The 15,242-nt window shown below is 43.0% G+C and overlaps 1 protein-coding gene across 5 annotated transcripts in view; it reads right to left on the bottom strand.

The window, feature by feature from the left end:
• The window catches only part of MAD1L1 (mitotic arrest deficient 1 like 1), a 451,517-nt gene that overhangs the window by 207,995 nt on the left and 228,280 nt on the right, over positions 1–15,242 (bottom strand). The window contains exon 17 of one of the 5 annotated variants that reach the window (XM_078381281.1): positions 11,725–12,651. The exons of the other annotated variants lie outside the window; for them this stretch is intronic. Coding sequence (XP_078237407.1) covers positions 12,547–12,651 — 105 coding nt within the window. The 3' untranslated portion in view covers positions 11,725–12,546. Of the gene's footprint in view, positions 1–11,724; positions 12,652–15,242 lie in introns of those variants that run through there. 5 annotated transcript variants of the gene reach the window in all.

Below are 15,242 nucleotides of genomic sequence, written 5' to 3'. Positions count from 1 at the left end.
GTATCAAGAGGATACTAGCTTCACTTCCAAGAAGCCGCAAGACTATGCAATTAGGGCCAAGATTAAATGAAGCAAACATTAATACATTGTGCAATGTGTGCTTCCCCCCCCCTCCCTTGTCTCTCTCACCACCACTCCCCCACAGAACAGCTACATCTTGAAACCAATAGCTGCTTATCAGCTACATACTGGAAAAAAACAAGGCATCAGGAAGGAGGTAAAGCTAGCCTTTCTTTGTAGCCTCGCTAGCATCCTTCAGACAGAGAAGTCTTCACACAAGTGAGCATTTACAGAATCATAGAAAAGTGAAGTTCAAAGGGGCCTACAAGGCCATCAAGTCCAACCAACTACTCAAGGCAGGATTACCATCAAAGCACAGCTGCCAGGTGCTTATCTAAATTTTTCTTGAATGCTTCCAGTGTTGGAGCACTCACCAACTCCCCAGGTAACTGGTTCCACTGTCGTATTGCTCTAAATTATGCCAGGGTGGGCCACTGGCATGCCTTCAGGAACATAGCACAGCCAAAGATGGGGGATGCCAGGAACTGCAATTTTCAGCAGGAAATTGCCTCACCCCAAATTTAAACATACATCATGTCCAACTTCATTTTCAAGACATGCAGTCCTGGAAAGGCTATACCAGCTCCCCTGCTTTCCCCAAAACAATGTCAATGTCATGTTCTGCCCTTTCCAAGAGTTTTGAAGTAAGTGAGACATTGCCATCTCCACTTGAGTTTCAAGAGAAGAGGTGAGGTCTCTGAGTCTTGGGCTCTGTCCACTGGCTGTCTCTCCAAGTATGCTGAAAAAAGTACACTCTAATTTGGAAAAAAAACCTACTGTAATCAAGTTTTAGTGCAAAATCCGGTGGCTTTCTTTGTTTTCAGTCCCTGGAAATGAACTACAAATGGAAGGGATGGCACCTGCATCTCTCTCCGATTGCTTGAGGCCAGTAACATTCAGAGAGAGAGAGAGAGAGAGAAAGGAAGAATGGCTCAGCTCCTCAATGGGGATCGAAAAAGGAGAGCAGGGAATGCTTATCAAATTTCCAGATGACACAAAACTGGTGGAACAAACAATGCCCTGGAAGAAAGAAACAAAATTCAAAAAGATCTTGATAGGCTTAAGCACTGGGCTGAAAACAAGAGAATGAAATGTTAAGGGATGTGTGCAAAGTTCTCCATCTAGGGAAAAAGAAACCAAACATACAGTTACAAGATGGGGGATACTTGGCCCAGGAATGCTATGAGTGAGAAGCATTCTGGAAGTATTGCAGACCACAAGCCAACAGCACTATGCAGCTGGGAGCTGGACAGGGGACAGATGGTATTTGTCTTCAGTGTGGAAGGGATTGGCACTCTCGAATGGGCCTTCTCAGCCACACTAGACGCTGTTCCAAATCCTCTATTCAGAGCACGTTACCATAGTCTCTCGAGACTGAAGGATGTTTAATCTAACTATGCGGCTGCAAATGCTATTTTAGGCTGCATTAACAGGAGTGTAGTCTCCAAATCCCATTAAGTTCTACTACTCCCCTTGTATTGGCATTGGTTAGGCTTCATCTTTAGTACTGTGGCTAGTTCTGGACACTGCACTTGATGAAAGATGCTGACAAACTGGAACAAGTTCAGAGGAGGGCAACAAGAATGATCAGGGAAATGGAAACCAAGCTTTGTGAGAAAAGACTGAAGGAACTGGGCATGTTTAATCCATGAAAAAGAAGATTGAGAGGAGATACAGTAGCACTCTTCAAATATTTGAAATATTGTCATACAAAGTGGGGAGGGCAGGGTCTGTTCTTGGTCATCCAAGACTGCAGGACAAGCAATAATGGGCTCAAGTTACAGGAAGCCAGATTTAGTCTGAATATCAGGAAAACCTTCCTAAAGGTTAGAGCAGTACGACAATGGAACCGATGACCTCGGGAGACGATGAGCACTCAAATGCTGAAAGCATTCACGAGAAAATTAGACAGTCCTCTGTCAGATCTACTTTGGTTTGGATTCCTGCACTGAGCAGCAGGGCCGAACTCGATGGCCCCTTGGATGAATCTATAATGGACCAGCCATTCTTTGTAAGCAAACCTTTACCCAAATTCACTATTAACTGGGAAAGGATTGCCATTGTGGGAGGTTGAAGAGAACTGAAGATAACTTGCAGTAAACTTGACTTTACACAGAGGGTTGGCAACAAAACTTTGGAGAGGAAAACAGTTTCTAATAAAGAAAAGTAATCAAGGAAAATGAGAGCAGTTGCCATTGAATCACGTAATAGAATACAATGGTGCCTCGTTTAACGGGTGCCCCGTTTAATGACAAATCCCCATAGCGATGAATTTTTTACGATTGCTTTTGCGATCGCATTGCGATGGTTTAGATAGGAAAAAATCGCTTTGCAGTGATTTTTGCTGCACGTATTATCGTTGCTATGCGGGGCACCACTGTATACAGAAATGGCAGGGGGGGAATGGAATAAAAGCTTTTGTAGTGCCAAAGAAACTAAAGGCCAGTATCGTCGGTGGCAGCCCTGTGCCCCCCCCACAACCATTTTTTTCTCTGGATGAGGGAATTATTGCCCATTGAACTTGGGAGAAAAGACACAGTGAACAAACAGAATCATTATAAATGTTTATTTCCCCTTCTGCAAAGTTAAAATTGCTTTCCTTATTGTTGTGTGACATCACAACAGAATTCGTATCAGGAAACCAAGAACAAATGATAAAGCACTAATAGAAGCATCTCACGCTCATCTGCAGGCCATCGCAGATTTCCCTTCCTGTCGCTTGAAAAACCCGGAAGGTCTGGCAGCCTCTTTATTTCTGTTATTTGTTCATCTATGGAAATCGGATCAGGAGAAAGAGGGGATCTGTTTGTCTCTTTTCACCCAACAATGGCAGGCTTAGGTTATGTTTGAGACAGCCTTCAACCTGCCACAGAGAAGAGAATGCAGTACTTGGAAAAGGATCACACCAGATTATGTTGTTAGTAAGGACAAATTTCAAAACTCAATAAGATGAGAATCTGCCAGTGGCTTCAACCCAGCTTCCTGAAGCACAACCACTTGCTTATCTTCTTCATCTGGATTCGCAGAATATACTCTGACTGCTTGCTCCACCAAAAACAATTTCTTGATTTCTCTCTTCCCTGAATGAATCTCAGAGTGGAAAGCATCTCCACATTAACTCAGAGAAGATCCACAGATTAGGCTTTGCAGCTGCCTCTGGCCTGCCTCTGCCCAAGACACTGACCCACGGAGACAACTAACAGAGGCAAATGTAGTTTTAAAAAGAAGAGGATTAGCACAACCATAAAGAGCCCACTATCTCCAAGCATAAAGGGATCAGTCCTGATGCTGGCCGTTACCTATCCCTTGCCATACATCCTAGAAATGTAGCAACCTTCAGGAGCCACCCTTTCTGTTCCATCATCTACTAGATCGGCCTTCTAAGCAGCAGCAGTTTGTGTTTGCCCTGTGATGGGGCAGATACTCTTCGAAGAGGTTCTTGCTCTATGACAAAATCTCTATGGAGATTAGCATGCCACATTCTATTCTGCTCATGTGCATGCTTCTCAATCTGCACCTTGATGTGGTCGAACTGATTGACTCTCTCTGCCTCTTGTCATTGTAGGTGACTGCACACACTCCATGCTCATGCTTTCTTCTCGGTACAGAACGCTCACTAACTTCTCCCTGTCATAACTTGCCGAAGAACAAGCCGTGTCCTGACTTCTTCTCATTTCCGCTCGGCAAATGAGCATCCTTATGCTTCAGCAGCGCTAACATCTTGGAAAACTGCAAGGACGTTAAATTTATGATGTATTTTGGTTATGCCATGTTAAATGGAATAAGGTGAATATTAATCAGTGCTGAAGTAAGCTACAGAAAAACGCTCAAATAAACAATGTCAGCCGGGCTCTGGCAGCAAACGTGGGAACTTTGTGTCTTTAATATTCAACATGTTCATTCCTTTTTTTTAAAAAAAAGTCTAAAAATAAAAAAGCCAGCAGAAGTTATAAGATTTTTGCTCTACGGATGCAAGATTCTGTAACCAACAAAAGCTGTGTGGTGGTTAGAACAGCCTTACTCAGTCTAAACTACAATTCCCATCATTCCCACCACAGCCATGTCTGGTGGGGGGAACCAAGTTGGGAAGACTCCGTTCAGAATCTCAAGGCCAGGCCCAGTCATAGCCAGATTCAAACCCTGCTCAGCCATGTGACTTCCTAAATGAATTTCATATAGTCATTGTTTCTTGGCACAACCCACCTTAAAGGTCAATTGCCATCCTCCATGGAGAAAGAACGGAGTGCAAATACAATAATTAACATAAAATAAGAATAAAACATATCCATACATGCTGGTAGCAGACACCAGCATGTGATATATAGATTTTGTGGTGATTTCATCTGGGTACCATCATTCTTCCATTTCAAAGCATTAGGAATTTTTCAAAGGTTTGTTCAAGGCATATTCTTCTAAATTATTAGAAGAAAATTAAAAATCAGCAGCTCCTTGCCAGACACAGCTGCTCCATTAGTAGTGTCAACATTAACTCAAAAACTTGCAGAACAGGCAAATGCTGTAGCTGACTCCACAATCTCAGTTACAAAGAGCAGTCTGAAAGCATCCCAAGAGGTAATCCCAGCAGAATGTTGCTTACCATCTTGAGAGACGCATGCACTTCCTGACAATGGGGAATACATGGACATGCAATCCTGTAAGACCCTGTGGTGGGTACGTTTAATAGCACATGGCCAGGGCTTTCCGGCACTAGTTTTATGCACCACTTTCCAATGGCTTGTGATTCTTTGTGTTTGCTGCATAAAGAGCATGCTCTCCGTGAAGGCGTGCAAGGCTAAATACTCCAGAGATCCAACTGCTACGCTCCAGCAAAAGTCAGGCTTTAAAAGATCAATATAAATAAGATACTCCAGAGAACTAAGGAGGAGTTCTTGAGCAGTGTGTCATTGCCTTCTCTGTGGCATTACAAAGAAGATTGTGGAAGGAGTCACCGATCAAAAGAGAGGTACAAAAACATGAAGGGATGCACCAATAGAAGGGCAAGTTGTGCTGCTTTAGAAGAGACAGATTTTCTATCCTGCCTAGAAGTGAACTGTTGCCTTGCAAAATTTTGCAAGACCCCCACCAAAACAGAAAGCATCCCTTTCGGAGCACTTAATTCTTTTCAAACATGTGCATTAATTAATTCAGGGCACCATCACTTCAATGGAAATTGCCCTCTTTAGAGGGACTAAATGTTACATCATTACCAAAAAGAAGTGTGCATATGGTGCAGGTCTTCACTGTTATTTGGTGTCCCTTCTTCCTACAAAGATCATAAGTCCCCTCTCTTTTTTTTTTAATCATGCACAAAAAACACAGACACAGAGACATCATTTTGTCCTTATAAGAATGACAACATTTTGTCCTTACAATAGTGTCTAGGCAAAAGCTTCAATACCTTTTTGGCCAGCCTAACATGAATTTTGGGAAACCATGTTACTTATTCAGAACAGTTATATTGTGCATTCATATAAAAAGGCTCGGTTCTATGAGAGCGAGAACACACACTTCCCTTATCCCACGTGCATATTTCCTGCATATTTCTTTGCATAATGATAATCTTACGGGGCCCCTGCTGTGTATTTTCAGCTTCTGATAATTTGTAATTAATCCTAATCAACCCACACGGTTTTCCAACTGAGCTGTTTCCGCCCCAATAGTCTGCTGACTCACTGCATGCATAACTCGTTAGACCGATTCGGGAAAGCGCCAGGTAAGTGTTCAGTCTGCCGTGGGGTTCCAAGGGGACTGGCAAAGCGATGACCGAGGGATCAGTGAGGTGGAGGCCAAGTTGTAGAACAGAAGCATGCGGATGAGGGCAAGGGGAAGGGAGCCATTTGGGGAGGGGCATGCTTCAAGTCATGTAGGGGACAAAGCAAAGTGCTTTAACCACCTTGAAAGGGTGTCTTATCACTTTGAAGAGGCTGGAAAGTGTAAATGGTTGGATGGCAATCATGACTTGTCACTAACACCCACTAAGTAACTTACACTTGGTCCTCACCTTTTAATAATTTGTTAAGGACTAGATTAAAGGAGCTGTTTTGCAAAAGGAGGAAATGGTGGTGGTTATGTTAAAAGACCTGTTATGGACCTTGACCTCACTCTCCCTTCCTTTAGAATACATCTGGATCAAGGGTGGTGTGAGAGGCTGAAAAGGAAGATAAGAGAGAGAACAGTAGCGAAAATATTCTAGGCAGATGAATGTGGGGCCCAGGATTCTGGGGAGATGCTTCTTAAATCTGACTCCAAAGGGAATTCTAATTGGGTGCACCGGTATAAGTCTTAAGAAGCTTGGGTTTGCTCCACAAGTCTTATGCTTACATTAAAACTCTACTCCTTCATAAAGAAAGAAAAGACGAAAGACTTTGTAAAGTTAAAGCTATTGAAGCCAGATACTGTTCCAATTAATTTTGGAAGGATAAAGATTGTATTAGACCTCATTAATACAAATCTGGGCAGCGTCTTAGACCAAAGATGGCACTTCAGCTTTCTTCTTAAATTCATCTATTAAAACACTTCCACCATGCACTGCCTCTAAATTTTAGTACAAATGCCACCAGTGCACTGAATGGTGGGAGCGGTAGCCTGAAACACTTGGGAAACATCATATTTGCAAAAGCTGCATAGAGAGTTTCCCTCCCCCCTCTTCTTTTTAATGAAGAGCCACCTTTAACTATCATTGGGGTTCCTGGAACAGAATTTCGATTTCTGGCAAACCATGTAAATATCAAAGTCAGCATAAGCAACTAAGAACACCCTAAATGTTGCCACACAGCAAGTAACATAATCCTTCGCCACTGACTATGCTGGCCAAGTCTAACAACAAGCAGAGGGCCACAACTCCACATCTGGCAATGGTGCGGCTAAAAAATATTGTAAATAAATAAATAAATAAATCTTTGTGTTGGAAGATAACAGCCTGTGTGTCACCTACATCTGCTGAATCCCAAGCTGGAAGGTGCTTTGTTACGAAGGGGGCTGCATGATATTGAGAACTGGTTCTCAAACTAGGGCCCCAGGTGTTCTTAGACGGCAACTCCCAGAAATCATGGCCAGCACAAAATTATGTGTCCTGATGTTTTAACCAGTCACGTATTTGCAACAGGTTTGTGTCTCTTGACTGAGTTCAAGTCAAGCAGGGGCAGATTTCAAGGGAGTGGAACCTACTTCATTTTTCTTGAGAATCCAACAAGCCACCAACCAAAGCAAGCTATAAAAGATTGTTGATAATGATACAGAACAGAGTTACCAAAAAGTACATTCTAGTACCATTTTAGGGAAAAATCCACTCCTGATTACTCCACGCTTTCTCCATTTCTGTGGCTGAAAGTAAGCAAACCATATAATCTTGGTTTACTGCTATAATTTAACTGAAAAAATGTAAGCCACCTAGAAATAAGATAGATCGCCAGTAGATCCCTATCTTGTGCCCGTTCCTCATTTAAGAGCACAAGGACTACTGAACTACAGGATTCCTATTTCCCTGTTGGAGTATACCATGTATATCTCAAGGCTTCTGTCTACTTCTAGGGAAACATATCCACTTTCTCTTGACCATCAGGGTGTCAGTTCAGAACCCTTCACCCAGCTAATTGGCCTTTTGGTGCCATAAGTATAGTTATCACCACACAGCACCTTGAAGGATAGATACATATCAAGCTCCAGAGAAGCAGGACTTTCTTAGCTGGAGGCCCTGTGAAGTTTAAAGATTAAGAGAGATTGTTCTTCTTTACAGACCTCGTCCTCTGAGCTGAACCCTCAGTTTTCTCTCCAACATCCAGCTGTGAACAAATCAGAAGCTGCCCTAAGTATTCTCCTCCAAGCATATGGATCCAATTAAGACACCTTGCAGCTGATTTTTTTTTTTAAGAAATAGATCTTCCTTAAAGCAAGGACAGAACTTTTAAGGATCTCTTTTTCCCCCCTTCATGTCCAAAGAGCTGAGGAGAGCAGGAAAGAGGTATTTGCATAAGGAACACTTCACCAGCCACCCTACTCCCTATAAACATAGGCCTCCTTGCAGAAATCAAAGCTAATTGAGCACTCTTCATAAGTCTTTCCTCCCACTTCACCAAGCAGCGCTGACACTGATTTGATCAATCCTTTATTTCCTGGCTTCAAGTTGCCAGCTCCTTCAAGGATCCCCCACCCCTCCCTTCTTGTGGGGGAGGCAGAGAAGACCTGTGCTTTTACGGTAGTTTAAAACTAAGCCACTTTTGGGGTAACATGTTCCAACAGCCTCCACCTGAAGCCTACAAGGAGCCAAGAGGCCAAGAAAAGAAGGTAAAATGGTATTTGAGTCTCTTTCCATTCACTGTTCTAGTTGCCCTCCCCACCCACCTTGTTTAATTATACTCTCGAAACTGTCTAACGATTTAGGGGGCACTGGGGTATCATCTCTCAGAAATTTGTGACTTTTCTTGTCTTTCTGCAACCTGAGGTTTTTATTAGCAGTAAAGATCTGAACAGTGAGTAATATCCATGCTACTGGCTTTTCCAGGAGTGAAGGAAAATCAATGCTGCTTGCAGCTAGGTGTCAAGAGCCAAAGGGAGAGCGGAAGAGAAGGGCCATGAAGGTGGATGGCACCTCCAGCCATAATTCACATCGTCCTCACACAAGTGGAGAGCAGGACGGAATGTCAGGTGTTCTACAGGCTGCTGCGCAGAGTCGTCAATATCTCAATTTCAACATGTGTGAATACCAGGTTTGGCATTAAGCAGAAAGTGAAAAACAATTTTCTTAATATAACACTGTTTACTGTACGAGAGAGCCAGTCGCTGCATTCCCATGGATTCTACATCACTAAAATCAACCTGGATGCAAAGCTAAGTTATGGAAAGTCATGTCTTACTCTGGATACATGTAGAGTGGTCTACTAGAGGACGTAAAATACGTAGTGCAACCTGTGTTGTGCATTTACTCCAGAGTAGTTACTTTCCGGGTAAAATGAAATCTCAAAAGCAAATAGAAGAAGTACATACAAAGTTTACCCTTCTTGTGCAGAGAGAACCATTTTCTAGTTGTTTTCAAAAATTAACTTTTCAGGGCATTTGATGGCATTTTAGAAGCCTTTTCATGGGATATTGCAACGTTCTGTGCCTTTCAAACATCAATTGAGACGTGGCAAGAGAAGAACTGTTTTGCTTTGTTCCCTTCCTCCCTCCCCCCCCCCGGCCACCCCATTTTCAAGGTGTAATATCGGAATTGACCTGCTGGCAGCAATAATGCAATGCATTAACGGGACCCAAGGGATGAAAACACTTTAGTGAACAGAGAAACACAACAGCAATAATAACACAGACTGGGCTGCTGTAAAATAATGAATAAAACAAGGAGTTCCCTTTTAAAAATAATAATAATAATATTTCAAGTTCCAAATAGGACGCGAGGACAGCAGCAGCAGTTCATGCCGCCATATTCCTCAGTGACTCACACAAAGAGACCCACCAACGCTGGAACAAAAAGGTATAACTGATGATTTTACAGTCAAAGTCCAAATCCTGCCTGGGAGCGAGGCCAGTCCAGCACCCAGGCATATATATATATATATATATATATAGTTTCGGTCGTAAGAAGAAGCCAATGAGACCGTGCAACAGCTCATTAGCATAGGTTGGTAGCCTCTGACTCTTGGGATCAGTGCATCCCCAACTTCCATCATCGCCAGTGCCCCTATTCTGAAAGAGCGGCATTCCACTCCCTTCGGTCTGGGATATTTTTAGAATGGCGAGCGCCTGCACAGATTCCCAGCTGTGGGAGGTTCCCATGTCACAGGTGCAATGAGAATTACATAGATACTTAGTACATGGAAAAAGCTCCTTAGTGTCAAGCTGTGACATATGTATTGAGATGAAGACGGCTCATACATGCGGGGAATATAACTTTTATTTCACTTGGACATTGACATGAACCTTGAATTAGGTTCCTCTGGAGCAAATGAGACTCCAAACCTTCAAGGCACAGACCTAATCTTTTACTGCATCTTGCACATATATTTCCCATCTAACATACCACTGATTCTAAAGCCACTTTAATCCATAATATGTAAATGCCCCTTCTCACTCTGGCACTGCACCCAGGCTCTGGAACTCCCTCCCAGAGAAGGCCAGGCAGGCCCCACTTTTGTCTTTTAATGGTGTAAGTCTCCTTTTTTTTAGGAGAGAGGTGGGGTAAATATATATATATTAAATAAATATATACTGTGTCCCCACCAGATTTGATAGCTGCAGTCTCCAGCCTCTGCTAGACAGTCCTTATTAATAACAACAGTGTTAAGATAGACAGACAACACTGTCGCTTAACAACATCTTTCACAATGTTCTTCCTGATTTATTTAAGTGGCTCAAATAAATAAATTAACCCCTATATTTTTTAGTGATCCATTCATTGTTCACCCAAACAAACTCAGGAAGCTATGCACACAGCCTTATAATTTCAAAGAGGTAACTCAAGAGGTTGGAAAAAATATGCTATACCTTCTGTAACAAAACCCAATCTGTCTACACTGTTCCTTCATCAGACTATGATTATATTTAATGGCATGCACATTGGTGAGCTATCAGGGAGTTATTTTTATCCCTAGGTATGTTTTCTAGCAGGAGGCCAATTGCAAAGCATGACACTTTGTCCCTACCAAGAAGGTATTAAGAGCACCCCAAATGCTTTCTGAAATATGTGATGCCTGCTTCATCTCATGCTCCTCACATCAGTTCATAATCTGAAGTCAACAAAACTCGATGACCCAGCTAATGGATTTTTATGGGGCACCTGCACTTCTTTAAGTCATATTTTCTGCCTGGTTAAATTACAGAATTATCACAATCATGTATCCACTTCAGCAAATTCTTCAGATGGTTTGGCCCTAATCTGCAGCTCCCATCCAGGCTTGATGCTCCAAAGATTTAAAGAAGGTTGATTTGCAAAGAGCAGCCACATGTTATCATGCTTCTTTCCTTTGATGGACCAATCAGCAAAATGGAAGCAGATGGTTCCGAATAATTCCTTTCCAAGGAAGATTGCTTGCAGGATGTAAACCTTCTAGACGAAAGGCATAGCTGATGCCACATTTTAACAGAGAAGGCCTTTCAACCGAACAGAGAATTACCTGCGTGTAGACTAGCCTGCCTCAGAGTTGGGTACTGACAGCTCTCTTCATTTAAGGGCATGGCATACAATACAAAATGTAACCTGCTGTGGAACCAAAGCAGCTATAAGCGCTCCCTCAAGGTTTGGGCCTCCAAACACCCAATCCAAGACTTTCATTTCCTCCTGACAACAACAGCCCAATTAAAGGAGAGCCAGATGACAGGCTTCGTGCTAAACACTCCTCGGCAAAAGCGCTCAGTAGTTCTCAACTCTCTGTTTTATCATAGCTGTCACCGCAGCCCCTCTCGCCCCCCCCTCCATTCCTGATCTGTAAGAATTGGTAATAAAAGAAAATTTGATTTGCCTCTAATAGGTGTCAAGATAAAATCAATGACCTGTCTGGAATCTGGGCAATTTTTGAACCTAGCATTTAAAACGCGCACTCATCCTCCCCACCAAGGAATAGACTACAGACGAAGGGGAGCAGGAGAGAAAAGGAGAAGAACAGAACTCTGTAATGATGCTTTGTTTGTCGCACCAGAAGAGAAACAGAGATGACAACAACAGAAACAATGCTCTGAGTGGGACACGGTTTGATTTAATGCAAAGAAGCTCAGGTTCCCATATATTAGTGTCAAGCATAAAATGTTTTAAAAGCAGGCGTTACAATGGGGGAGCGGGAGAAAGGGGAAGCTCCTTCGAAAAGGAAAATGATTTTTACTGCATTTCAACACAAAGTATTAGCCTAGGAAAGACTTACCTGGCTACCCACCAAGGGCTACTGTTTGGGAGGATCTAACAGGTGCCTTCATAAAAAACTGACATTTGCTACAGAGAGGTACACACAAGGAGGACTCTGGCAGCCTGCGAAAAGGGCCTGTTCTGCCATACTGATTACTGAACATTTGTGCCCCTATAAACGTTCACTGCTACTTTAACTGACATGGGATGAACACTCAAAGCCTGCCATCTCTGCCCCAACCCCCTATTTCCAGACAAAGAGAAAAGACAAACTGTTGTTTGTTTTAAGGTATGGGTTAGTGTTGTTCCAGAACAGGCATGCATGCACACATCTTTTCTTCTGCTTTCTGCACCCAAGAGTCTCTACTGTTTCCAAACATGCCTGACTCATGAACCAGCCATGCAGAGTCCTGTTTTACAATGTGCTGTTAGAAAGACGGTCTAAATGGTCGTATAGTTAGAATGCAATCGCCGCAGCTATCCTCAGTGACCTCATTTCAAGAGCACAGGAGAAAGCCAGATAACGATAGGCATCAGGTGTGGGTACAGAGCAGGTTTGTACGTTAGCGAAATGGCCAAGGTGAGCAGGAGGGGGTCCGTTCAGTTCTGCAGAGACAGAGTTGCTCTTGGAGCTGGGAGATCAGGGTTCAAGCTCGTACTCAAGCCATGGACTTGCAAGGTGGCTGTGAGCAAGTGATGTGTCTTCTCAGGTTGAGTTCCCCACCTGCAAAACGGGAAGAACAGTGACCTGCCATCCCATGGGCCTACAAAGAACATGAACAAGTCAGGAGGAGGAAAGCATTTCACACAACAGGGCAACGGTTCTTTCTACTCTAGGGAAACAGCCACAGAAGAAGACACCAGGACAAAAAGCAACAACAACAACCTGCAAATGAGAAAAGGATCACAATACTGTATTCTTAAACACAGAGGAAGGATAAGATATTGCCAAGGCTGGATTTTTCCAGCAAGATTATCTGCCACCCATTCATATCCAGAAAATATGTGGCAGTGAAATGCTGATATTAACGTCACTGATAGATGTATATAGGACACAGATTCAATTTTAACTGAGCCATTTTTTAAAAAAAGAGAGGAAGAGGAAGCATTTATTTACTTACAGTATTTTTACCCAACCTTTCACCTTAAAAAGGACCCAAGATGGCTTACATCACAGAAAGACAATATTTTAAGCTAAAAAAAAGTATACAAATACTAAAAAAAAATTCAAAACAAATGCCACACTAAAAACTGTAAACAAAAGCAACACATTCAGGGCATTAAAGCAAAACAACCCCTTTAAAAAAATCTCACTCAGGCACCTAGTCACTGAGGGAAAGCTTTCCTGAAGAGGAAGGCCTTCTGTCTGCCTGCAAAAGGAAAACAAAGACGGGGCCAGCCTGGCCTCCAGTGGGAGGGAGTTCCAGAGTCTCTGGGAGCAGCCACGGAGAAGGCCGTCTCTTGTGTCTCCACCAAATGTCCCTGTGAAGGTGGTGAAACCGAGAGAAAGGTCTCTTCTGATACGGTTATCAGAACCCTTTATGAAGCCAGCAGGTTCATAAAGGGAGACACAATCCTTGAGATAGCCTGGGCCCAATGGAAAAGGACAAAATCACTAGCAGGAATTCTCTCACTGTAAACGTGATCATTTTTATCCCCACACATATAAACACACATCCTGGAAGCAATACAGAAACATAGGGTCAGGAGGGGAGTAAAGTAGGGTCAGGAGGGAAGGAAGGAAAAATAAAGTACCATAACTAATAAGGAAAAATGACTCAAAAAAAATTTGAGCAACATTTGGAAATACTCCTTTATACTGCAGTAAGTTTTAAAAAATCAACATGTAATAATCAACGTAATCTCAAGATTAGACCACTGTAATGCGCTCTACGTGGGGCAGAATGCGGCGGCCAGACTCCTTACTGGAGTGAGAAAACACCAACACATTTCTCCAACTCTGGCCACACTGCATTGGCTGCCCGTTCGTTTCCGCATCAACTTCAAAGTCTTAATGCTTACTTACAAGGCCCTAAACGGTTTAGGACCTCGATATCTGGGGGAACGCCTGCTCCCACCAAGATCTACCCGGATCACCCGTGCGAGTCAGGAGGTGAGGCTGAGGAGCCTAACACTGAGAGAGGCCCGGAAGGAGAAGACACGAAACCGGGCCTTCTCGGCGGTGGCTCCTTGCCTATGGAACAACCTCCCTCCGGAGATTCACACAGCACCTACGCTGGGAATCTTTAAAACCAAATTTAAAACATGGTTATACATCCAGGCCTTCCCTCCAGTCAATACCGGATTTCTTTCTATTTTCCTTTATTTTTTTCTTCTACTTTATTACAATTGTTATTGAACAACTATGCACATTCTTGAGTTTATTGTTTTATCCTATATTGTAAGCCGCCTAGAGTGGACGAGTAGTCCAGATAGGCGGGGTATAAATCAATCAATCAATCAATCAATCAATCAATCAAATAAATAAATAAATAATATTTTGAACAGCTGACAGATGTAACTATGATGACTGTCAGCAGTGAGATCTTTTGTGAATTATCAGGTATATTCCTTGAAGACATGACTCTCACTGGAGGCAAGCAAAGATGGTCTCTGTGCACATGATAAGAGACGTTGTGGGTTGGTCAGAAAGGACGTAGAGAACACTGCACATATCCAGTAAATTTCCAGGTAATATGGAAGGAAGCGGGGTGGCTACTGTCAGCAAAGAGAAGGATGAACAAAACTATCTGTTGTTCTGACACATGCCCAGTGAATACATGCAGCAACGTAGCCCAACCAGGAAGATGAGGGGTAGGTTGCAAGGTAGGCCTATACAATACAGAAAAAAAAAAAAAAACACACACACACACACACACACAAATATAGTTTGAAGGTCAAGTTCTTTCTGAGACTCGAACACAAGGGTATCAGGAATGTTTCCACAGACTAGAAAGAAGACACTAGAGACCATGTTCCCCTAAAGACCACAATGGCCCCTCCGTGCTTTTTCCCAACCACCCTTTGAGGGCAGTAGGGACACAAGATAGTGCCATCAAAAAGCAATAGCAAATGCTGGTGCCCCCCTCTGTTGCTACTGCAAAGGAAATATCAGCCTTATCCAGATGTTACGAATAGAGTGCAAAGAGGCTCCTCAAGCTGAGTGGGAAACCCCACTGGGGATTTCCTACTGAACTGAACTCAGTACATCCACAAGCGATAACCAAGAGAGATACAATAACCCTGCTCTCCAATAGTCTCAAGGGAAAGGCACGCCTACCATACCTCCTGGTCTCATCTCACCGATTTTGGAAACTAAGTAGAATCATGCCTGGAGAGCCCAGAAAGAGACTGG

Source organism: Pogona vitticeps, chromosome 13 (genome assembly GCF_051106095.1).
Source record: "Pogona vitticeps strain Pit_001003342236 chromosome 13, PviZW2.1, whole genome shotgun sequence".
In the NCBI taxonomy this organism is placed as follows: domain Eukaryota; kingdom Metazoa; phylum Chordata; class Lepidosauria; order Squamata; family Agamidae; genus Pogona; species Pogona vitticeps.
The sequence above is the reverse complement of the archived record's forward strand: the minus strand, read 5'-3'. Positions and strand labels throughout refer to the sequence as shown.